Below are 26,948 nucleotides of genomic sequence, written 5' to 3' on the forward strand. Positions count from 1 at the left end.
AAAGCAAGATAGTTCAAGCTGTGATTTGTCATAATTGTGATGATTATGGCTTACAGCTCATGAAAACCCCAAATCCAGAATCTCAGAAAATTAGAATATTACATGCAATCAATAAAACAAGGATTGTACACAGAACAATATCAGACCTCTGAAAAGTATAAGCATGCATATGTACTCAGTACTTGGTTTGGGCCCCTTTTGCAGCAATTACTGCCTCAATGTGGCGTGGCATGGAAGCTATTAGCCTGTGGCACTGCTGAGGTGTTATGGAAGACCAGAATGCTTCAATAGCGGCCTTCAGCTCTTCTGCATTGTTTGATCTCATGTCCCTCATTTTTCTCTTGGCAACGCCCCATAGATTCTCTATGGGGTTCAGGTCAGACAAATTTGCTGGCCAATCAAGCACAGTAATCCCACGGTCATTGAACCAGGTTTGGTGCTTTTGGCAGTGTGGGCAGGTGCCAAGTCCTGCTGGAAAATGAAGTCAGCATCCCCATAAAGCTCGTCTGCTGAAGAAAGCATGAAGTGCTTCAAAATCTCCTGGTATATGGCTGCGTTGACCCTGGACTTAATGAAACACAGTGGACCAACACCAGCAGATGACATGGCTCCCCAAATCAACACAGACTGTGGAAACTCCACACTGGACTTCAAGCATCTTGCAGTGTGTGCCTCTCCATTTTTCCTCCACACTCTGGGTCCTTGGTTTCCAAATGGAATGCTCTCATCAGAAAAGAGGACTTTGGACCACTGAGCAACAGACCAGGTCTGTTTTTCTTTAGCCCAGGTAAGACGCTTTTGACGTTGTTTGGTTTACAGAAGCGGCTTGACAAGAGGAACACGACATTTGAAGCCCATGTCCAGGATCCGTCTGTGTGTGGTGGCTCTTGATGCACTGACTCCAGCCTCAGTCCACTCCTTGTGAAAGTCCCCAGCACTTTTGAATGGCCTTTTCCTGACAATCCTCTCCAGGCTGTGGTCATCCCTGCTGCTCGTGCACCTTTTTCTTCTACACTTTTCCCTTCCACATAACTTTCTATTAATGTGCTTTGATACAGTACTTTGGGAACATCTAACTTCTTTTGCAATTACCTTTTGAGGCTTTCCCTCCTTATGGAGGGTGTCAATGATGGTTTTCTGCACAACTGTCAGGTCAGCAGTCTTTCCCATGATTGTGATACCTACTGAACCAGACTGAGAGGCCATTTAAAGGCTCAGGACCCTTTTGCAGGTGATTATGTAATTATGTAATTATGACTTAATTAGCTGATTAGAGTGGGACACTTTGAGCCTAGAATATTGCACCTTTTCACAATATTCTAATTTTCTGAGATTGTGGATTTGGGGTTTTCATGAGCTGTAAGCCATCATCATCACAATTATTTTTAGTCATTTAGTCATTTTATTAAGATTTATAGGCCGCCCTTTTCCCTGAGGGGACTCAGGGCGGCTTACAATCAAAGGGAAGGGGGTGCACTATCAAAGACAAACAATATGTGAACAAAAGAAAGAAAATAATAAAAACACAACTTGCATTCAACAGTCAACACTCGGGCGGGTAAATTGGAAACCTATCCCCAGACCTGATGGGAGAGCCAGGTCTTGAGGGCTGTGCGGAAGGTCTGGATGGTGGTGAGGGTGCGGATCTCGACGGGGAGGTCTTTCCACAGGGTCGGAGCTGCAACAGAAAAGGCTCTCCTCCGTGTAGTCGCCAGTCGACATTGACTGGCAGATGGGGTGCGGAGGAGGCCCAGTCTGTGCGATCTAATCGGTCGAAGGGAGGTGATCGGCAGAAGGCGGTCTCTCAAGTACCCAGATCCACTACCATGGAGTGCTTTAAAGGTGGTCATCAATACCCTGAAGCGCACCCGGAGATCGACAGGTAGCCAGTGCAGCTCGCGGAGGATGGGTGTAACGTGGGCGAACCGCGGTGCGCCCACTATCACTCGCGCGGCTGCATTCTGGACTAACTGCAGTCGCCGGATGCACTTTAAGGGCAACCCCATGTAGAGCCCATTGCAGTATTCCAGCCTGGAGATCACAAGGGCTCGAGTGACTGTTGCGAGAGCCTCCCGGTTTAGGTAGGGCCGCAACTGACGGACCAGGCGAACCTGGGCAAATGCCCCCCTGGTCACAGCCGACAACTGGTGGTCAAAAGTCAGCTGTGGGTCCAGGAGGACTCCTAAGTTGCGGACCCTATCTGAGGGGTATAAAATTTGACCCCCCAGCCTAAGTGTTGGAACATTGGCCAAATTTTTGGGAGGGAAACACAACAGCCACTCGGTCTTGTCCGGGTTGAGTACCAGTTTGTTAGCGCTCATCCAGTTCTTAACGGCCTCAAGACCCTGGTTCATCACGTCCACCGCTTCATTGAGTTGGCACGGGGCAGACAGATACAATTGCGTATCGTCCGCATATTGGTGGTATTTTATCCTGTGCCTCCGAATGATCTCGCCCAGCGGTTTCATGTATATGTTAAATAGTAGGGGGGATAAGACCAAGCCCTGCGGCACCCCGCATGTTAGGGGGCTCAGGGACGATCTCTGCCCCCCCACCAACACCGACTGCGACCTGTCCGAGAGGTAGGAGGAGAACCACTGCAAAACAGTGCCTCCCACCCCCACCTCCCGCAGTCGTCGCAGAAGGATACCATGGTTGATGGTATCGAAAGCCGCTGAGAGGTCAAGGAGAACCAGGATGGACGCATGGCCTCCATCTCTGGCCCTCCAGAGATCATCGGTCAATGCGACCAAAGCGGTTTCTGTGCTGTAACCAGGTCTGAAGCCGGACTGGAAGGGGTCAAGATAACTAGCTTCCTCCAAGGCCCGTTGAAGCTGGAAGGCCACCACCTTCTCCACAACCTTCCCAATAAAAGGGAGGTTGGAGACAGGACGATAGTTGTTTAAAATGGCTGGATCCAAGGATGGTTTCTTCAGGAGGGGTCTCACCACCGCCTTTTTAAGTGCGGCGGGGAAGTGCCCCTCCCGAAGGGAGGCGGTCACGACCGCCTGAATCCAGCCATGTGTCACCTCCCTGCTGTTGGCAACCAGCCAGGAGGGACACGGGTCCAGAATGCAGGTGGAGGCACTTACAGCTCGAATGGCCTTGTCCACATCCCCAGAGGCAACTTCCTGGAACTCAACCCAGTGATGGTTTGCCAAGTAATCCTCCTGTGTCTCGGCTGGATCTACTGCGGTGGAGTCCAAGTCCGACCGAAACCGAGCCACTTTGTCCGCCAAGAACTGAGCATAGTCCTCAGCCCTACCCTGCAAGGGGTCTCCCGCATCCCTCCTATTGAGGAGGGAGCGGGTGATCCTAAACAGGGCGGCTGGGTGTGACTCGGCGGACGCAACCAAGGTGGAGATGTGTGTTCTTTGGGCAGCTCTCAGTGCCCGGACGTAATCCTTGGTGCAGGTAGTCAAAAGTGCTCGGTTCGCCTCGGACTTATCGGACCTCCACAGGTGCTCTAGGCGTCTCCTCCAGCGCTTCTTCTCCCGGAGCTCCTCGGTGAACCAAGGAGGTTTCCGGGATCCGCTGACCCGGAGGGGCCGTAGTGGCGCAATCCGATCAAGAGACTCCGACGCCGCCGAATGCCAGGCGGCAACCAGAGCCTCTGCCGAACTGTGGGCGAGAGTATCAGGAATAACCCCAAGCTCCGTCTGGAACCTCAAAGGGTCCATAAGTCACCTGGGGCGGAACCACCTGGTCGGTTCCTCCTCCCTACGGTGGGGGTTTGGCCTCCGGAAGTCAAGCCTCAGTAGGCAGTGGTCTGACCACGACAGGGGTATGATCTCATTACCCCTCAGACCAAGATCACACATCCACTGCTCCGAGAGGAATACGAGGTCGAGCATGTGACCCACTGCATGAGTTGGGCCCCGAATTACCTGGGTCAAGCCCATGGCTGTCATGGAAGCCATGAACTCCTGCGCCCCGTCAGAGCGTTCACTGAGCGATGGCAAATTAAAGTCCCCCAGAACTATAAGCCTGGGGAACTCAACTGCCAGCTCGGCTACTGACTCGAGGAGCGAGGGGAGGGATGCTGCAACGCAGTTGGGAGGCAGGTACGTTAGCAGCAAACCCACTTGACCCTTGACATGACGTGATTATGACAAATCACTGCTTGAACTATCTTGCTTTGCATGTAATGAGTCTATTTTATATATTAGTTTCACCTTTTAAGTTGCATTACTGAAATAAATGAACTTTTGCACGATATTCTAATTTTTCGAGTTTCACCTGTATACCTTTTTCTAACAATATTATTATTTCTTGTACTCAAGAACTGGGTTGGTTTTGGAGGTTTTTATACCAATTATTGAGGAAGATATATGAATCACAATCTAGTTTCAATATCAGGATTCCGTGTGTGTGCGTATGCCTTTTAAATGCTATATTTATTTTTAATTAATTCTGAGTATGTATTATCAAGCAAGTTTAGGCTTTTTCTTGCTTTATCCACTTTTGACAACATATTGCTTAAACCAGAAAGTGGTCCTTCTCTGGAGACAAGTGTGCATAACTGTCTTAGATCTGCCAGCTTTTTTAAAAAAAATAATTTTATTAAAAGTTATAATTAAAAAGCTGACAATACAAAAGAAAAATAAAAAAGAAAAAATAGAAAGTGCAGAAAAGAAAAAATAGAAAAAATATAGTGACTTCTCCTTCATTAGTAGTATAAGCAATAACATATTTTTTTCCAAATTCAACAAATGATCTTTCTTTTCTTATTTTATCCCATCTCTTATCTATGAAGAAATCTTTAAAGCCTTGCTGTTTCAGTCTTGATCAGCAAAAGTCTATTAAGTGTTAGAGATAAGAACATATCTATTTTAAACTTTGGTCAAATAAACTTTCTGTTCCTCCCTTTTATTTTTTAACAATCTTGATCTTTAGTCCCATCAAATAACATCCTAGAACTTTATCCCTTCTCATAGAATTCTTCAAAGAGTTAACGTCTAGAAACCTTATTCAGATCACTCTCTTGCTTTGTTATTTGTATGTCCCTTTTAATTATTAAAACAATCACAAACTTGTCAGATAAAGCTTGCTCCTCTTTCGTAACATAGTTAAAATAAGATCTATTTTTAGGGGCACATACTCTCAAAACTAGTTTCTGGGTCTGTGTTCAACAATACCCTTTAATCTGTCCAATATTAAAATATTTTTCTTCATTCTGTATTAGAAAGTCAAATTTAAGTATTCTTCTCCTTTAATTGTAATATTTTGTACCTTCTGGTTCTCTCTAATATCCAATCTTCAAAGTCTCATCCTATCATTTTTTTAAAAGAGAATTCAAAACAAAAGCATTCTCCCACGGGAAGGATTCCTATAATTAATTCCAGAATCTTGTTTCAAATCCATCTGGACCTTTAATCCATTTGTTACTTTCCAAAATCAAAGTTCCAGTCATCCTTTTACTGTTTATTCCAAAGAAATCTTTTTAAGTCCTTAAACTTGTATTTAAAACTTCTTTCATAAAAGGGAAAATCATCCAGTGCTGTACAACTTGTTGATTCAAAAGTTCCTAAAAATAGCTGAAAAGTAGTCAACAAGCAATTTTCAAAAGTGATCAGAAAAGGAAGTATGTGAACCCAGTTTCCTTTTAAAAGGTACTAACCACACTTTGAAGAAGAAGGCTAATCCCTTGACTTTTGGTGCTCAAAAGCTGTCTTGCCACTAGTGCAATTGTCTGGAGCACTTGGTAATGGTCTCCCATCCGCTTTTTACCTAGTAAAGAACCTTCTTCTCACAGGCTCTTCATTCTTTGCAGCAAATGCTGGCTTCAGTCGATCATTTAAGTTAAGTTAAGTTTTTCAAAAAGCAGGAATTAAAGTTTAATTTCACCATTGACTAAGTATGACTTGCCTTCAGTGCTGGAAACAATATAGAATTCTTTCAATATCCAAGCACTTGATAAGATTTTAAATATGCCTAGTTGTAGTTCTCCAACCTGGCCCACAATGTCATTTTCATTCCAGTCAGAGGTTATCCAATAGGCCCCATGATATAACCGAAAATAAGAAAAATTAGTAACCTCATTTCCATATGAAAATCTTCACTATGAAAGGGAAAACTTTGGAAATTAAAAGTTCCATAAAAGTATAACGATCAAATTATCAATTTATTAAAAGTATGAAAGGCAAATTAACACATATACCGCTCTTAAAATAGATATTATCAATGAGGTAATTTTCATAATAGTTAGTCTTCCTCAATCTCATATGCGTATTCAGCGGTCTTTCAGAAGATATTTTCATGAGAATAATTATCCCCAAATATTGAACAGAAACTCAAAAAAAAAAAAAAAAGCAAAACCAAATTTTAAGACATTTACATAGAAAATTCATTAACTGTAGGCAAAATATTAAATTTATTTCAATGTATTGTATAACCATAAAGTCTCCCATAGCTGCTCACTGTTTTAATAAGCAGGGAATTCCTTACAATGGCAGATTATTAGAAACCAAAAAATGGGAATGAGTCACTGGTTATTGAATTGTTTACTTTAAAACAATGTAAATAAACCATTCAAACAAATTAACTGGTCATGTAAGCAACATCTTCTTAACAAAAACACTAGATAAATTATTTTGCATCTCCATTACCTCTATATAGAATACTATGAGAGATGACTGGTAGACTTGGAAAGTAATGCAAAGTAGTTTAGATATAAAGAAAGAAAGAAAAAAAGAGCCTGTTGATAGTGGCAATTCAACCAAGGAGGCAAGAAACCTGGGAAGAAGCAATCAAAATAATTCAAAGAAAATTCACTTAAATGAAATCAGTATAAATGAGGATTGGAAATTCCTCTTGAGTTTCTAAAATTGTACATTAGACTAGTATTAAAGATACTTTACTGAAGTGTGTATAATTCTTGTCACCTTTCTTGACTTTATGGAATACTTTTTGTGGGGGAAAAGAAGATAGGTAGGACCAAAATTGTAATAGCTCATGTTTCTAATCTTGTTACAAATAATATTATGGTAGCACAGTGGTGGATTCCTACCAGTTTGGACTGTTCGGCTGAACTGGTAGTGGTTTAGTGGCCTGGGCTGCTGGAACCGCAAGCGACCCAAGCCTGCCACACCCCCGAACTGATTGTCCGGTCACTTGTCCCACCCAGTCACTCCTTACCTCCTGGGCGGCTTGCCTACCTAAGCTGCCTTGCCTGCCTAAGCTGCCACATGGTGCCTGCCCTGTGCCCCAACTGAGCTGCCTCCTCCTGCCTACAGGTAAGTCTCTCTAGCCCCCCCCCCTCCCTGGAGCTTGCTGCACTCCCCCCCCCCCGGGTTCGCAACCTTCCCTTCCACTGCTGCTTCCAGGAGTCCCCACGAGGCCCATTATGGCTCCCAGGGGGCTTCAGGGAGGCCTGCTAGGCCCAAAATGGGCCGTAGGGGTGCCTAGCAAGCTTCCCTGCAGCCCCCTGGGAGCAAAACAGGCTACGGGGGGGGGGGAGGCTTCAAGGGAGAAAGAAATCCTCACCGTTTGGAGATCCCCAAGTGCATGGAGTAGAGGTCTTCAAACTTGGCCTCTTTAAGACTTGTGGACTTCAACTTCCAGAATTCATCTCTGCTGGCTGGAGAATTCTGGGAGTTGAAGTCGACAAGTTTTAAAGTTGCCAACAGGAACTTCCTGTTTTTTATAATAGCAATCATCAATCGATACCATTCCTGTTCGTACTGTATTGTATAAATGTGGTGTACATCTAATTTTTGTGCGTGTGTACTTTACATGTTTGTTAATAAAAATCTTTAAAAAAAAAAAAAGTTGCCAAGTTTGAAGACCTCTCGTATGGAGCTTGAGTTGAGAGCTTATTGAAAGTGTTGCTAGTTATCCTTGCTCAGGCTAAGGTAATCAATAGTGGAGCTCTAAGAATGCCAGATGATCAATGAAAGAGAAAGAAAGAAAGGAAGGGAGAAAGAGGGAAGTGAAAAAAGAAAAGAAAGAAAGAGGGAGAGAGAGAAGGGAGAAAGAAAGAAAGGGAGGGAAGGGAGAAAGAAAGAAAAGGAAGGAAGGGAGAAAGAAAGAAAAAAAGAAAGAAATAGGGTGGGTGGAAGGGAAGGGAGAAAGAAGCAAAGGAAAGTGAATGAGATATGGATGGATGGATAGAGGGAAGGAGGGAGAGAGAGAGAGAGAGAAAAGGGAGAGGAAGGATCACAAACTGGCACTAGACGCAGCTTCGGAGGATGCTTTGAAACAGCATAGCAATCCAGGGCTGGAAGGGACCTCAGAGGTCATCAAGTCCAACCCCCTGCAGAGGAGAAATTCCCAGAAATCCCAAGGCATTGCCAAAATCTCCCCGCCCCTAGAAAAAAAAAAAACCAAGAGCAAAAACTTCATGCAGTATTAAAAAGAATAGAAAAGGGGGCTGCTGTGTATTGTTTAATGAACTATTAAAATTGGCAAAATGGACGGCTAAATTGGCCACGCCCACCCAGTCATAGGACTGCCAAGCCACTCCCACCCGGTCACATGACTGCCAAGCCATGTCCACAAAATAAGCCACGTCCACAGAACCGGTAGTAAGCTGCCACTCTGAGGAGATTCCTGTGAAATAGGCATACAGCAATAAAGTAGCTAGTGTGTACTCTACATTTGCACCTAACATTATAATATTGTCAAGACTGTAAACTGACAAGAGTCTCTTGATTATAGAGGTTAAAACTATACATGTTTTTTGTTAGTTGTTTTCATATATATTCTGGTATATATTCAGGATGAATTAGCTACACCCCGCTCTTATTAAAACAGGAACACAGTATCAAAAACAGCATTTATTAATTTTATTTTTTTTAAAAAATAACCACATACTAGAAATTCTATCTTAGTTATTACTTTTGCTTTATGTAAAAGTTAGGTCAATGCAATCATTTTTTCAAGGTAAAGCTGTGGCATAACTTTTGTAAACTTTCAAACTATGAAAAACTGTGTGTTGGTCATGTTGTATTAGAATAGCAAACTTGGGATTTACTGTAGAACTGACCAACAACAAACTTGAGGACAAAATAATGGTATGAACTGCACCAACAGAAATCATATGTTATTTTTTGGCTCAATTAAAATAGGGTTGTAATAAAGCCCAGCAAAATGCTTTAAGATCAAAGCATAATTTTTTGAAAACGACAAACTAGAGAGTAAATTATGTTCTAAACAGCTGCAAGAACTGTAGAATCTTGGCTTTTTCCCAACTCACTAAAAACAAAGATATTCCAACTGTCAACAGTGCTTAAACTTTTAATACAATACATCTGATTATTTCAATATATGTTAATTCCAGGAACATCATTGACAGAAATGAGTATTTGTAGCTCAGGGTTGAACTGTGGGATCCTTCATGCTCTCTGAGCTTGGTGGTTTTCTAGCAGACATTTTGTTACCAAACTAAGTAAATTATTAGTGCTGATGATGTTACCTAGTTTAGTAACAAAACATCTTCAAGAAAACCACAAAATTCAGAAGGGACCAAGAACCCAAAGTTTTTGCTTTATTTCTTATTGAATCCTGGACTCTACACAATCTTTGCTGCTGATGCTAAAATATTTCAGGGATGCTCTGAATAACCTGCAGACTTGGCAAACGTAAGAGAAATCATAATGCCCATTATTGTCAGGCGCAAATAGGAGTTGAGTTCAAAGTACAGAAAGCTTATTACATGCTACCTATATACATGAATCTGATCTACTAACAATCAAGGCATATTGGCACTAGATAAGAGTCAATGCAATTCATGAGGACTGATAATGCATTTAACACCGCCTTCGGCCTCAGCTTCTAACCTCCTATGATTATGGCAGCTATTGCAGAAGCATGGCTATTCTCAGTCTCCTTTTATCCTGTTTAGTTATTAGATTTTCCTTCAGTACTACATATCTGCAGTTCTTATATGCCCAATTCGCTTCCATGGTATATACTGTTGAAAAGCAAACCACAAAGATAAATCATGAAGGAAGGAATGTTACTGCTTTTCTCTATTATAAGCTTTCCAGGATCATTTGACCAGCCACTGATCCAAAGAGAAAACCTAACTAACCAAAGATACTATCACTCAGAACTGAGTATTAGTCCACGAAGCATCAAATGATTCTTTCTGTTCTTATACATGCTACAGTAACAATATAAAACAATTTTCAGGAAAGTCAGCTGCAAAAACAGGTGTCCTTCCTATGATTACAAACTGAAAGCAAGGGTATCTACTAGTTAGTTCTATATCTATTAATTGAGCTCCCAAACTGGATTACCCTCAATGCAGCTCTTTTTTCCTTAGGGCACAGGTGTCAAACTCGTGGCGTCACATTGCCGTCACATGACATATTAAGACAGTTTTTCCCTTCGCGGAGCTGGGGCGGCCGTGGTCTGTGTGAGATGCATCCCGCCAGCGGGCTGCCAGTTTGACACCCCTGACTTAGGGCCTTTACTTAAAGAGGAAGAACTGCAGCGATTGTTTGTTAATCAGAGGTTACTCTGTGTCATTAAGAGCCTTCCTACTCCTGCTAGTGCTAGGATATACTAAAAAAGTAGGAAATATTCTGTTTTGAGCTCAGAATGATATAATCCACGTTCACTGCACCTTGTTGGAACAAAACATTAAATAAACCAGTGCCCTTGTAGCAGGGGTGAAATTCAGCAGGTTCTGGAGAACCGGTAGCAGAAATTTTGCATAGTTCGGAGAACCAGCAAATAGCACCTCTGGTTGGCCCCAGAATGGGGTGGGAATGGAGATTTTGCAATAACCTTCCCCCAGGAGTGGAGAGGGAACGGGTATTTTGCAGTATCCTTCCCTCGATTGTGGTGGGAATGGAGATTTTGCAGTATCCTTCCTCTGCCACACCCACCAATCCATGCCCACAGAACCAGTAGTAAAAACAATTGAATTTCACCACTGCCTTGTAGCTGCTTTCCTTTTTTGAATAGTAGGATTCAAACGTAAGTTCTATAAGCTACCCAAACTACAGGGGGAAAAATATCCACAGGGATTATTTCATTTTGTTTTAAAAGATTTAAGAATAACCACAAGAAATTGGTATTTTAAACATTTTTTTAAAGTTAAAAGCATTTTCCTTGATCATTTTTTTCTGTAATAGGTGACAGCATGTATTACCACCACAAATGAAACTATAATAACATACCACCATTCCACTTAAACTATAAGTTGTTAATAGCAAAGGTTTTTTTCCCCCTAACAATAAAATGTACCTATGGGCATATAAGGCAAATAGAAAAGCAGTAACAGGCTTACATGTAAAGAAGCTACAGAACTGCTTCAGCCATATACCACATGCTTTAGACCAAGACTTCAGTTCTATGCTGCTTCAACCAGTCTAACCCAATAGCAGCAGACTGGTAGGTCTCCTGCTTGAGCAGGGGGTTGGACTAGATTAACGCCAAGGTCCCTTCCAACTCTGTTATTCTCCATACTTATAGCAACATGGTTACAGACTCTATTAGTCAATTATCCACTGAACAGCTTTTTCCCCCTTAATCATATATTACTTGGGATCAGGTGTTGTTTGCTTTGTCTTTGAAAAGATCACTAGTGTATTTTCTAGTGCATTTACTGTATGTTAAGAACTAAGATACCACATTATAATAAGACAAAGAAAGGTAGTGAATAGTCAGAAGCTTACAAAAATATCCTTTTCAGACAAGCTGCTATCCAATCTCTTCTGAAAAACCTTTGGCGATATAGCACCCATAACTTCTGGAGGTAAGCCCTTAATTGTTCTTGCTATCAGAAAATGTTTCCTTAGTTCTAGGTTGGTCCTCTCCTTGATTAGTTTCCATGCATTGCTGTGTCCTGCTTTGAAGGTTGACCCCCTTCTTCTTTGTGGCAGTCCCTCAAATACTGGAAGATTGCTATCATGTCACTCCTAGTCCTTCTTTTCATTAGGCTAAATATACCCAATATACTGTCCTTCATATGTTTTAGCCTCCAGTTTCCTAAGTTAAATTTGAACTGTTCGTTATACATTGTAGAAAGACAGAAACCCTGTTTTTTTCCTTGCTCCTTTTCTGACTCTGTTTCATGGTTCTTCAGCAATAAAAATTAGTTTGCAAATAGCCACAATAGTGGCATCTTGTCTGTTTATGAAATGGCTAACCAGGGACTAGCATGCTATTTGCAATATGCATTGAAGGGTTTATTTCAGTGATATATAGAAAAAAGTTGCTACTCTTACTGATTATCTATTCAGTATTCTGTTACTCTAGATATATTTTGCTAATGAATTGAATTTAAAACATAGGTAGTCTCTATGCAAATCACATACACATTTGCAATAATAGTAGCAAAAAAGTTTTACTTGCTCTGTAAGTATATGCACAATACTTCGGGTATTTGTGCCAAGGATTAAGAAAGTCAGCATTAGCTGAAGGGATAACTAAAGTACTATGTGGATAAAGAGCTATCAGGAAAAAGATGGCTTTAAGCCATTTCATCTAACAGTACTAATTTTTTTTGCATTTTTATGTTATACTTATCTAATATTAGCCTTGCTGAATACTCCGAATCTGGCAGCCCCAACCCTAAACTGTTAGAAGCATTTCTGTCATCTGAAAGGAGCCAAATCCCTCAATTGTTTTATGCTATCAGACACTCAGAGATGATTTATTGAGCACTGTAAAAAGAAAAGTTCATTTTCAGTGTGTCATTCCATTATGGGGATAATATAAATAACTAAAATTGCAGAACATTTCATAACTGTTGGAACATTGGCACAATCATTTTATGTTCTTATCAAATATTCATTCTCTTCCTTTTAACTAAGGTTATTTTGGTGCCTTTCAACTTTGTTTACGTGCCGTTTCTATCTCCCTTATCCTCCTTTCCATTTCCTGTTTCTAGCTGCTCATATGATTTCAGCATTCTTTCTTTGCCATTGCAGTTATGTGTCCACCTTTGTACATTTCTAAGAAAGAGCATGATTACCAAGTAATGCTTCAATGTCAACTTCTTTGAACCCAAGACCTTCTTTTTGTTCTTGGCTCTTCTTTTTGTTCATAACCTTAGTATCTTTTGCTAATAATAGTTATTCTTCTGTTCTCAATAAAAGAACAGAAAAAAAGCTCTAGCAAAATTAGCAGTCTTCACTTCTCTAATTCCTCATATTTCAGGATTCTATTATGTTTATGTAAAATATTTAAAGCTGTATTGGCAAATAGCAATCTCTGCTACAAACCTGCTAACCTGCTAAAACCTATCTTCTTTTTATCTCAACTTTCCATTGACCTTTTAAGGTTGTTTTAAGAATTACTGAGAGAACATATATGAAATGGTGTCATCACTTAATCCTGTAAAACACTTCGGTTTTAGTACCAGATAATTTGATCATTAAGGTGAAAATGTCTGTTGCAAATTTTATTTATTGCAATATATAATATTACATTGCGTTTTTATGAAGCTAAAGAATAATCCCATGTTTCTACATAAAGAAACTGTGCAGCTAAAATAGGATGGGAACTTTCCCAAGAAAGGCTAATAAAACACATTCTGTCTTGCCCTTGATCAAATGTTTTTTCATAGTTATAATCTGGAGTAATAACTATGAACTACATCTAAACCAGATCTCCTTTTGTCCAGATGGGAATAGGCTGTAGTTTGTATGTTAAACATTACAGAGAACCTGCCTAGCCTAATGACGCTTTCTGGTAGTCGTTTAACAGCCAGTTAACTAGAAGAATAAGCTTTGCCTCTCTTTCTGTATGATATGTTGGAGTAGTCTCACTGAAGAGAATACTAGGAGCATTTGCAGCTTTTTAAATGATTTAATAAAGTTACAGAAACTACAATAGTCTCACCTACTGTATGAATGTCTAAATGCCATGAAAAAAAATCTCTATTCAGCACTCAATATCTCTAGTACAAAAGAAACAATTTTGGGAGATGAGTACAAGGAAGACAAATATTTCTAATTTTTTGGTTGAATTATGATTCATGATATAACCAAATTGGCTAAAGTGACCCTTGCAAAATCTGATGTTGTACGCCTGAAGATGCAAGGAGGATTGAGGCTTTCAGGTGAGTAGATATATTTAAAGCTCTACACTGTTACAGTTCAAGACAAATAGGAACATTGCTCCTTGTAGCAATTTAGTACAGTAGCAATTGAGTGCAATAGTACGACTATTGTGTGCTGGCATTTTTTTTTGTAATATACAGCAAACTTGGAGATTAATGATCCAATTCTTCAGCTTAGATGACTGAAGATGTTAACAGCATTGCTAATGTATCAAAAACATAATTACATAAGTATTTTGATTGAATGACACCGGATCATTATTCTCTTTCCAAATCTCAAAATATGTGATTCTTAATATTTCTGAGTACCTAGGAAGCAAAGATTGCCAAGGGCAATTGGCAAGAAAATAGTATACTTTCAAAGCCTACTTTCTGAGTCATAGTTTAAGATTCTATCTTTTGCATTTTAAGTTATGATTTTTGGTAAACTCATATTAACTAGAAATAATCGAAGTTGTTGTGGAGCGAGATTCTGTTTTTCCAACAGAAAAAAAATCCTGATTTTTGTTGTTGACATCTTGTAGCTACACTAGATTGGGATTGCCTTTTTTAAGGGTCTTAAATTAGTTCTCAATTTTGGTTGTTAGTATTTAATTGACCTTTAACATGAACACATTTCAAGCCTACATTTCCTCCCGAAGACTAAATACTGGATTTTAAAAATGAAAACTGACCCTTGAAATGTGGATCCTATTTTAAATATGAATGTCTATTGTTATATATTGTTATATATTATATGCCACATGACCACAGAGACATCTTCAGACAGCGCTGGTTCTTCAGCTTTGAAACGGAGATGGGCACCGCCCCCTAGAGTCAGGAAAGACCAGCACATATGTACAAGGGCAACCTTTACCTTTACATATTGTTATATATTGTGACTACTGGATCAATGGATATTTTATAAGAACATTTTCTAAAATATTAGGATTTATTTTAAGCAAACTGTTACATTACCTTATATAAATTTAAAGAATTCATTTAAACAATGCTGTCTATTTAGAAATTAATTATATCCATTCAACAAAATAATCTTAGACAATTTATCTACCTCTGCAAACTGTAAGGCTCTAGTTAAATAATATCAGCAACTAAAGAGTAGCTAATCATTCTAAAGGTGCCTATGAGAATGATTCAATAACAATCTAAAAATCTAAGATAGCATGGCCAACACAGAGAATACTCCTTTCCCTACAAACTACCCCCCAACCATACACACACAAACATGGTTGTTCCCGAAGATCATTGGAACTGCTGGAATGTTGTGCAATGCTATATAGTAGGCCAGAGAAATGAAATAATTTTGATACAACCAAGAATTTTTAAGAATGCTGATTATCAGCAAGGTATCTCTATGAGTAAAGCAAGGATATTATCATGGCATTTGATATCTAGTATTTAAATTCCCAGGATTAGACATGAACAATATATTTTATATTAGTCCTAAAGAGTTTGTTTCTGTCCATAAACCGCAGATAATTATATTTTCTTTGAGTGTAAGACATTGTAATGTAAGTTGTTTAGCAAGCAAAATTTTCACATGATGCATCATAGCTATCTTAAAACAAATTTATTTAACTGGCATAAACACAAAAAAGCTAAGCTGAATGTTATAAACATCCAACATTTATTACAAAATCAACTTGAGTAAACTGGAATAATAAACACTCAACTGACCAACTAAATGTGCGATTGAATCATTGTTCTCTTGCAATTAAGATTTCTGGTTTCATTTTGCACTTTGGAATGAAATAGGAATGTCAGTTTTTTAATGAACCTTGTTGAGACCTTGGTGCTCTCTGAGCTACGTTGATTTGCTTGCAGAGGTTTGATTACTGAATAGGTAACATCATCAGTGAATCTTAAATTAATGAATAAGTAAAGTTTAATTTAATGAATTTTATTTCTAAATAATCTCAGAAATGTGGATTTTTCTTGCTTTTTAGTTTATTTACTTCAAAAGTAGTTAATTAAAGGCTTAGAAAATATTACTGAAATGTATCCCTCCTTTCTCAGTAACATTCCCAAATGATGAGTTATTCTCTGGTGGATTTAGTTCTCCTTTTCTAAATAATAAGAGAACTTGAATGAAATGTCCCGAAACAACTTGGGGAGGAGTTGTAAAAGGATGTACATATATTCAAGCTGGACTTTTTTTTCACTAAAACCTGTCCCCAGTTAATCTATGTGGAGCTTGCCTCCAACTAGTACTTCTAATTTTTAGATACAGTTTGTTTTAATTTCAGCTGAGGGAAGTGTTCAATTCAAATTGTTTCATCCTGAAACAGAATGATCACATTGGAAGAGACTTTATTTTTTCTACAGAGACTTCACTGGTGACTTCCATGTAGCTGATAAATCAGTAGAGTTCAATGCTCCATCATTCACTCTATTATGCATCTCCAATCGAGCAAGACTGGGATAGAAATGAACTATTCCATCTTTACTACAGAGAGGTTCACTGTTCTTTGATTCCATGGGAGTCTGTATATTATCAAGGGTAATGTGAAATCAAATAATTCTTGAGATCTTAACCTTGAAAGCACACCAAGCTAAGCTTGAGTTTGAAAAGATGATAACTTCATGTGGGCTCGTTTTTTGGTTAAAATTACTGACTCCTTACAAATTAAGGATCAGGATGATCTGCAGGTTCCAGGTTTAAAAAGTTATGGTGAAAAGCTATAATTCAAATATGACCAAGGATGCAGGTTATATATAAAAAATCCATGCTTCAGTATAAAATGTTATTCAGTAGGGCTAAGCAAGATTCCTATCTAAAAACACCGTTCAGTCTCTAGATAAGCAATCTGAACTAGACTGAACCCGAATCAACACTTTCCTCCTATGCTAACACTGTAGCTGCTATCAAGAATGCCCACATCAGGACTTCATTGGACATGGCTGCAATGTAGCATGTAGCTTGCTCTCCAGTGAATTTGTTAGATATGAGCATAAACTTAGGGGCAGTTCTCATCTAAAAACAAGGCAAACATGGAGAACTAAGATACCACCCAATAAGAAATAATAAGAAACAGTCTTGTGCTTTTAATTAAAACCACAGTTTTTTTTCATGTCTCATTCATTTGTTTGTTGTTGTTATAGAATCAAAACACAAGACTTTCCTTTTAATGAAAAACAGCAAGCATTTAAATAAGCTTTTTTTTACTTGATGCAGACTTGTAAAAGCCCATGAAACTGCCTTTTGTAACTATGCCAAAGCAATTTTTGAACCTTTCTAAAATGTGGTCTCAAGACAATAGTATCTTATAGAAGTAGAGAAGAGTCCCAAATAGGTTTTTTTTTAAATTACCATTACTGGTTTCTGCAGATGCATTTGTAGCTAGTGTGGATAAGGATCAACAATGAAAGGGAGCTAACATTTTGAGGTGACTCATTCAATTTTTCCTTTGTAGAATAGTTAACACTAAATAATTAATTGCTTCAGATAAAAGCATGCAAAACATTCTTTTAATTCTCCTAGCTCTAATCAGACTTGGAAAAAAGAAATGCGGAGAACATTACAGGTAATCCTCAACTTATCACCGATCTCTTAATGACTGTTCAAAGTTACAATTGACGTGTAAAAAGTTACTTATGACACGTCCTCAAAATTATGACTGCCACATCATTCCCGCAGTCATGTAATTGCATTTTGGGGACTTGGCAACCTGTGCACATTTACAACCTGTGGTCATGTGATAACATTCTACGACACAGTTTGCCGTTTTCCAGCATAAAACTCACATTGGATAAAATGCTTTCATACTTATGACCACAGTAATTCATTTAATAAACACCCTAAAACTCTGCCTGATCATGTTGTGTCTCAACCTACAACTGCAACAACTTACAACCAAAATTCTGGTCCCAATTGTGGTCATAAGTCAAGAATTACTTGTATTAGAATATTTGGGTAAATGCATTACTATGTCAACTTTTTCTATAAGGTAGCCTTAAAAAAGCTATAGGGTTCTACTTCATAGATGGCAAACATATAGTGGTGAATTTTCCAGGTAGCAATTGATTTCTCATTATGGAATAAATTGTGTAATTCAACTCTTCATGAAGAAGCTGTCCCTGGATTTTACAAAACAACTACCAATTACGGACATCTCTTTCTTGGGAAATGGCTAGTTAGCTACAGATGCATTTGAAGGAAGCTGCTTGTGTTGACCAATTTGAAAATGATTTCAGGTTTGGATGCGAACCTGAAAGAGATTTGATCACATTTGTTGTTCCTCCTGGATTATTCAGCAGCAACTGGTTCCTTAAGCATGAAATCTTGATGGGACAGCTCTATGGCCTGAGAAGTAAAAAGGCAGCACTGCATTGCAATAGCTCTTTTTCTAGCTGCAGGCTTGCTACAAAAAATAGCTACGGAAAATTCCTGTTCAACTTATTTATTTCACTGAATTCTGTTCCTTCCCTTGTCCTACTTAACATTTAGACATTTTTTTTTTTAGACATTTTATTAAGATTTATAGGCCGCCCTTCTCCCTGAGGGGACTCAGGGCGGCTTACGATCATGAGGGAAGGGGGTGCAATAACAAGAGACAAACAATAAGTGAACAAAATAAAATGGTAAACCACAGCATGCATTCAACAGTCAACACTCGGGCGGGTAAATTGGAAACCTATCCCCAGGCCTGCTGGGAGAGCCAGGTCTTGAGGGCTGTGCGGAAGGTCTGGATGGTGGTGAGGGTACGAATCTCAACGGGGAGATCGTTCCACAGGGTCAGAGCTGCAACAGAAAAGGCTCTCCTCCGTGTAGTCGCCAGTCGACATTGACTGGCGGATGGAATCCGGAGGAGGCCCAGCCTGTGCGATCTAATCGGTCGGAGGGAGGTAATCGGCAGAAGGCGGTCTCTCAAGTATCCAGATCCACTACCATGGAGTGCTTTAAAGGTGGTCATCAGTACCCTGAAGCGCACCCGGAGACCGACAGGTAGCCAGTGCAGCTCGCGGAGGATGGGTGTAATGTGGGCGAACCGCGGTGCGCCCACTATCACTCGCGTGGCTGCATTCTGGACTAACTGCAGTCACCGGATGCTCTTCAAGGTGGCGCAGTGGTTAAATGCAGCACTGCAAGCTACTGCTAGATCAGCAGTTCAGCGGTTCAAATCCCACCGGCTCAGGGTTGACTCAGCCTTCCATCCTTCCGAGGTGGGTAAAATGAGGACCCAGATTGTTGGGGGCAATATGCTGACTCTCTGTAAACCGCTTAGAGAGGGCTGAAAGCCCTATGAAGCGGTATATAAGTCTACTGCTATATTCAAGGGTAACCCCATGTAGAGCCCATTGCAGTATTCCAGCCTAGAGATCACAAGGGCTCGAGTGACTGTTGCGAGAGCCTCCCGGTTCAGGTAGGGCCGTAACTGACGGACCAGGCGAACCTGGGCAAATGCCCCCCTGGTCACAGCCGACAACTGATGGTCGAAGTCAGCTGTGGATCCAGGAGGACTCCTAAGTTACGGACCCTGTCTGAGGGGTATAAAATTTGACCCCCCAGCCTGAGTGTTGGAATATCGGCCAAATTATTGGGAGGGAAGCACAACAGCCACTCGGTCTTGTCCGGGTTGAGTACCAGTTTGTTAGCGCTCATCCAGCTCTTAACGGCCTCAAGGCCCTGGTTCATCACGTCCACCGCTTCATTGAGTTGGCACGGGGCGGACAGATACAATTGTGTATCGTCCGCGTATTGGTGGTATTTTATCCCGTGCCTCCGAATGATCTCGCCCAGAGGTTTCATGTATATGTTAAATAGTAGGGGGGATAAGACCGAACCCTGCGGCACCCCATATGTTAGGGGCCTCAGGGACGATCTCTGCCCCCCGACCAACACCGACTGCGACCTGTCCGAGAGGTAAGAGGAGAACCACTGCAAAACAGTGCCTCCCACCCCCACCTCCCGCAGTCGTCGCAGAAGGATACCATGGTTGATGGTATCGAAAGCCGCTGAGAGGTCAAGGAGAACCAGGATGGACGCATGGCCTCCATCTCTGGCCCTCCAGAGATTATCGGTCAATGCGACCAAAGCGGTTTCTGTGCTGTAACCAGGTCTGAAGCCGGACTGGAAGGGGTCAAGATAACTAGCTTCCTCCAAGGCCCGTTGAAGCTGGAAGGCCACCACCTTCTCAACAACCTTCCCAATAAAGGGGAGGTTGGAGACAGGACGATAGTTGTTTAAAATGGCTGGCTCCAAGGATGGTTTCTTCAGGAGGGGTCTCACCACCGCCGTTTTAAGTGCAGCGGGGAAGTGCCCCTCCCGAAGGGAGGCGGTCACGACTGCCTGGATCCAGCCATGTGTCACCTCCCTGCTGTTGGCAACCAGCCAGGAGGGACATGGGTCCAGAATACAGGTGGAGGCACTTACAGCTCGAATGGCCTTGTCCACATCCCCGGAGGCAACATCCTGGAACTCAACCCAGAGATGGTTTGCCAAGTAATCCCCCTGTGTCTCAGCTGGATCTACTGCGGTGGAGTCCAAGTCCGACCGAAACCGAGCAACTTTGTCCGCCAAGAACTGGGCATAGTCCTCAGCCCTACCCTGCAAAGGATCTCCCACATCCCTCCTATTAATAACATATTTTGGGTACTGCTATCTACAAGTTTGGGACATGGTAACACTAATGTACTGTGTCTGTATTCAATCTGAATTAGGAGTGATAGACAGTTGCCTAGGGGTACTGATGGTTGAGCAAGGATCAACAAATCAGTTGATCCTGGTAAGACTGACATGCTGACTAGATCCGGAATTATGGAGATAATGTCTTCTATATGACTACATATCTGAATACATGAATACAACTTTTGGATCCAAAGCTTTAACTGTGAGGAACACGCATGCACTTCAAGCTGATATGGCAGACATAAAACTTCATAAAGAAGGATAGCATGACTTTACTTATTCATTCCCTAATCATTCATCATTTGGTATACAATTACTTTCAAATTTCAGGGAAGCCTCCAGAGGGTGAAAAATGGACGGAAATCAAGGCCGAAAATCAGCCGGCCAGCGTGCGCATGCCTGCTGGAGCTGATAGGGCAATGCCTCACATGCTCTCAGAAATGGCTCCACGTGCCACCTGTGGCACACATGCCATAGGTTCGCTGTCCCTGTCCTAGAAGGAAGTTCTCTGACTTGTTGACCTATCCTTATTTTCTTCTAAGACAAGCATGGAAAAAATGGTTTGGGGCACAACAACAAACTGAATAAATAAAGTTCAAGTATATTAGTGATGCTAACTTTTTTTTCTTTTCTAGAAAAAGCTTAAAATGTTTCAATAGTATTCTTAACAAGCAACAAAATTAAGTGTTTGTTAAGAAAGAACTCCATTGATGTTTATGCAGCACTTTTTCCTTTTGAAATGCATGAATATCATGAACTTTCTCCATTAGGTGATGGATAAGAGACGTATAGCAAACAAATAAGTTGCAAAAGTTGGGTTTTATACACAAATGTCACAATTACATGTGCTCCTTGCTTAACAACCACTTTTTAGTGATCATTTGGACTTCATGGTTGCATCATCCCCATGGTCATGTGATCATGACTCAGGTGCTCAGTTACAACACCGCAGCACCCCTTGGTAATTTGATCATCATTTAAAACCTTCTTACAAGCAAAGTCAATGAGGAAGCTGTTAGGAAATCTCAAATGGCAACCATGTGAAGCCCTTGCAAATGACCTGCAACAGTTTGCTTAGCAACAGTAAGTGGAAGTGCTGTTTGCTAAGCAGTACATCGTGTCATGTTGCCCTTTACAACAACAACATTTAGTGATGGACGTTCTTGTCCCTAATTCCATTCTTAAACGAGAACTACTTGTGTTTGTTTGCTGTGTATAAACTCTTACCACAAATTCCTCCTGATAAAAAGGAGATAATTATTATTACAGATAATTAAAAATAAAAGGAATTAAAACTTTAAATAATCCCATAAGGCAGTGTTTCCCAACCATGGGAATTTCCAGGATGTGGACTTCCACTCCCAGAATTCTCACCAATTGTCATATTAGCTGTACTGGCTGTGGAATTCTGTGGGTTGCAGGAAGTCCATATTCCTGGAAATTCCCAAGGTTGGAAAACCCTGCCCTAAGGCAAAGATTAGGAACATGACTAAAAGAAAAAGGAGAGAGATATCAGTGAAAATATAAGTTGCTACATGAGTATACTAGAAGTTTAAAGCTTCTATTTCCACTTTACACCAACATCTAAAGATATACAAATAGACAGCTGCTTCTACAGCACAGCAAACCCTTTCTTCCCTTCATGCACTCTATGTACACCATGCAAATCTAATCCAGGAGGTTGGGAAACCCTTTGATTTTAGAACTGTGCAGAGAGATGCAGAAAAGAATGTCCTATCATACTGTCAATTGTGCTGGCAGATAGACAACACTAGATATCAACCAGAAGGCCATAATTTCATTCATTAAAAGAACATTTTAAAATTCTAAAATTTGTGAACTAATCATGGTTTGAACAACCCCAGATATCCCAACTAAAATCTTTCAGGCAAGAAATAAGAGAAAGCAAGTGAATCAAAGGCTTATATCTGCTCATGTTTGTAATGCTGATCTCCATAGTTTAATATATGTTCCCACAATTTTTATTTTAAAAGTAAACGTATATAACATGAGACCCAGGACATATGAAACCAAGTATTGTATACACCAAATCTAAATCAACCTCCTTTTTATAAATTCCACTTAGAAAATGTAGCTTGCCAAAAGATTGTTAAATTAATAGCCTAAATAAATAAATAAATAATTTTATACTATCTTTATAAATGCAAAAATAGCATTCTCATCTACAATAAAGTACCTCACCAACAGCTAAAAAGGTAAACCGAAAAAGGGGGCATTAGCTCAGGATATGGACATCTTTCTTATTAATACAAATAAAATATAAATCCTACAAAGATCAGCAAAACATCTACTGTATTATCAAGTAAGACACAAGTGTCAAACTCGCCATGTCACTGTCACATGACGTTTTGTGACATTTTTCCAATTCGTGAAACTGAGGTGGCCGTGGCCTGCATGTAACGCATCCGGCCCGCAGGGTACCAGTTTGACACCCCTGAAGTAAGAGATTATTTTCATATATAAAATCGTTCATGTGTGTTTTTCATTGTCCTTTGTCTAAAAAGCAGAAATCTCTCAGCAAAATAATTATACCTGTTCCTGTGCCTCCAGATCTTTCTGTTGCAGCTTTTCTTCTGCAGAGTGCACCTGATTGTGATAACTTTCAATCTCATATTGTAAACCCTGAAACAATATTAAAAAAAATGCAATGAATTTTTCCAGCATTACAAGCTAACAAAATAAAAGAAACTGTGCTTGCACCATTCATGGATTTCTTAAGTTCCTTCGTGAAGTTGCCCATGTAATAAGTCTCCCCCTTCATCTCAGTAAGTAGCTAGTTCCTTTCTACAGCAGCCCTGGCAAGCCAATAATAATTGTATTAGCTAGAATAAGACATATAGTATTACTTTGCTGACAGAGAAAAAATATTATAAAAACTCCTGCAAGCTCATGCTTATTGCTTCTATAAGGACAACATTAGGCCAGTGGGACCAATTTATTGAAAATATAAAACAGCTTCCTGTGTTGTATAACTTAGGTGCCAAACTCAAATGCATCTATAACAAGATTAATTGTTGTTCCCAATGAACTGCATTTATTTTACAATGATTTAAACCTGTGAATACTTTGGATCTATTATACATTTTCCATTCAACTATGCAGAACAGACTAGTCAGCAAATACGGAATGTGATTCATTTGGGAACTTAAGACGCATTAAAGCAAAACCTGTAAAGTGCAAAGCTTCTAAACTGGCTCAAAGCAACTAAAATAACTCACAGTACAAATATTTAACAGAATCCTCTTCTATCTCTCTTAAACAATAATGGAATAGTGTATGTTTAAATCATTTACAGGATGAATGGCAATTCAGATAAGATAAGAGGAGTACTTGTGATAGATCTTGCATAATTGTTTTAAAGTAATGCCAAGAGTTAACTTAAAACTATTAACAGGGCTGTACAGCTTCAACTTCTTCTGATGCCAAAACGTTTAGTCAATAGCACAAGAGAGCTTCAGATCTCCTCCGTTCTGTATTATTACGCACTGTACAAATAACAAAGCATGTATAATGGAAGTCCATCAAAAATGCATTGCAACATAACAGCCTAAACTGATTACTAAGAGAAAGATTTGCTGTGTCTTTTCTTGTCCCTTCATCTTGAAATTGTTTTTCGCTATATTATACCAAAAAAGGGGGGAGAGGAATGACTCTTGAATGTAAATTTTGTATCATGTGAGCAGGCTTATGCCTGTGAGGGGATAAAGCAACATGATATCCACAGGCACCTTCTGTTCTGTCTACAAAGTACTTTGGTATTATCCGCAATTTATTTTATGTGAGGGAAGACTTCAAAGTAATGAGCTAACCCTCCATGCTGTCTGCCATCTTTATTCCACAGAATGCCTCTGGCTCCCATGAGACTCAGAGAAATTCTTCAGAAATAAAGGCTAGGAGTGGCTGGAGGCACACTCTTGCTTTTAAGTTCTCCTGGCCAGCTGGGAGGCAGAGGGAAGGAAAAAACTCTTAGCACTGACGGTGCCTTAAAAAGAAGCAAGATTTAGAGATGACAGCGAGGCAGGGGAACAAATGGGACTAGGAGATCGGAGAGAATGGAGAGAAAGCATTTAGTCTATTTGGGTTTTGATGAAACCATATATTTTCATAATGACTAATAAACAGGAGATTAAAAATTAATTCAGATGTTTGTGGTGAGGTTCAGATCCCACTTCTACTTCATTCATGTTCTAAAAACTAATTTACTTAATTTTACTTATCTTTTTGTATTGTGATTTTTTTAAATACAGATGTTTGTGACATGGTGAACAAAAATGGCAAAGCAGAACCTGTAGAAATTGGTGTCTATCATGTCTTTCACATTATTCAAAATTCCAAGTGCTCCCAGAAAAACTTTCAAGTATCCCATGCAATTCTATTTTGTATATTGTGCTATACGTCAAATCCAACCTTTTAAAACGAGCTTTTGGCTCCCTCTGGCAAGTACTTCTAACATAAATAGTACTTTCTAAATAGTTGGCATTATGGAGAAAAGAACATGTATAAAATTAATGGCAACAGTTTGCACATTTTCAAACCCAATCTAATGAAATTAGCTATACTTACATTTTTGAAATTAATGGAATAAATAAAAAGGGTCATTAGGTGTATTGGGTCTCACTAAATCTTACTGAATCAAAATGATTTCCTATCTAGATCTTTTGCTTTGGAAGCTGGCATTCACTGGTTATAGTTCTCCATATTTTTTTTTCTCTTTCATTCTGGACAAGCTGGACAACATTCAATAATGTTAACTTATCATGGGTCTTCAAACTATACACTGGGGCCATTACCATTCGAAACACATGAAGGGAATGAATGAGGATTGATATTCTGATCCTTAATATCAAGGGACACTGAAACCAACATTTTAAAAAGCTTGTACTGATAGTCCTCAACTTACAATGGTTCATTTAGTGACCACTTGAAGTTACATCACAAAAAAATATATAACGTATCAACCCTTTTTCACATTTATGACCACTGCAGCATCTTCATGGTTAGGTGATAAATCAGACGCTTAGCAACTTGTCTCATATTTATGATGGTTGCAGTGTTCCGGGGTCATGTGATCACCTTTTGTAACTTTCGGACAAATAAAGTCAACGGGGAAACCAGGTTCACTTAACTATGTCATAACTTAACAACTGCAGTGATTCGCTTAACAAGCCTGTATTTGCATTAGTTTCAAAGCAGCAACCCTCTTCCCCTCTCCTCTAAATCTCAACACAAAATGATGGGTGTATTCTGAACTCTTTTTTAGGCTTGTGCCTAAGCCTACTGCTATTTACAAATCTAGTGAAACCTATATTTACTAGCTCACTGATAAGAACAGAAGGACAAGGACCACTGTATAATGACTACTTCTATTTAAGGAGAGTAATTCCAGCATGCTACAAATCAAACTGAAATGCTATTTCCAATTGTGCAACACTTGTGTAATGTACCATTTGTTCTTTTATGATGTGGTTTGGGACGATTATCAGAGAGTTAGTGAGGATGGTCTTGCTCTGAATCAGGATTTATCATCCTGATTTATTAGATTGGACAATTACATTTCTTTGTGAAACTACATGAGAAAACTGACAATGGATGCTTCAAAAGTAAAAACTGTAAAAAGCAAAAAGTGGGTTTTAATAGCACAAATAATATATTACAATTTATTATTTTAATTTGCAGTATTAGTGACATTAGTCAAGCATACTCATGCCATCTCGCTCTTAATAGATTATAATAAATATGTGCCCTAAAAATAACCCAATAATTTTGGAACATTTCTAGTTTTAAAAGTTAATAGAAGCACTGTTTGCAAGCTATTAAAATACTCAGTTGAAGACAAAACTGCCCGTGTTACTGTAAAGTGAGTAGAACGTCAGTGTTCTGTATTGACAGTAAATCAGTTTGCAATGTTTAGATTATTATATATGTTTCTTTCACCACTTCTCTTTACACAAATGAAAGATAAACATTATGAAGGGGGAAAAAGGAAGAAAGCTGTGAACATCAAAGGCCTCTCCCTTTCCCACACCAATCTGCCAACTAACCAAACTTTCCAGTCAGAGCTATAATAAAATAACAAGTTCACATGATGTTCAAATGATTAGTTTCTAAATGTGATCCCTCTCATGAATTACCGATTCAGTAATGGTGGATCTTATGACTTCTGCATAGGACTCTTTCTTATATTTATTAATTTGAATCTTGCTTTTTATTTGGGTATGCAGAGGGCTCCCTATTCTTATTTTCTCTGAACCTTTTTTCTATGAACCTTTGAGGTTCTTTAAA

General features: G+C 39.7%; 1 protein-coding gene across 4 annotated transcripts in view; it reads right to left on the reverse strand.

Annotated features, from left to right (window-relative positions):
* Positions 1-26,948, reverse strand: part of CEP112 (centrosomal protein 112) — a 273,284-nt gene that overhangs the window by 17,868 nt on the left and 228,468 nt on the right. For all 4 annotated transcript variants that reach the window (XR_015696022.1, XM_087710220.1, XM_087710221.1 and 1 more), the window contains one exon: positions 23,199-23,288. Coding sequence is in view for 3 of the 4 variants with exons in the window: in XM_087710220.1 (XP_087566346.1) it covers positions 23,199-23,288 (90 nt within the window). In the remaining variant the exon portion in view is untranslated. The remainder of the gene's footprint in view (positions 1-23,198; positions 23,289-26,948) is intronic.

Source organism: Thamnophis sirtalis, unplaced genomic scaffold, assembly GCF_051295495.1.
Source record: "Thamnophis sirtalis isolate CommonGarterSnake01/CBP01778 unplaced genomic scaffold, rThaSir2_p1.2 scaffold_3, whole genome shotgun sequence".
NCBI classification, from domain to species: domain Eukaryota; kingdom Metazoa; phylum Chordata; class Lepidosauria; order Squamata; family Natricidae; genus Thamnophis; species Thamnophis sirtalis.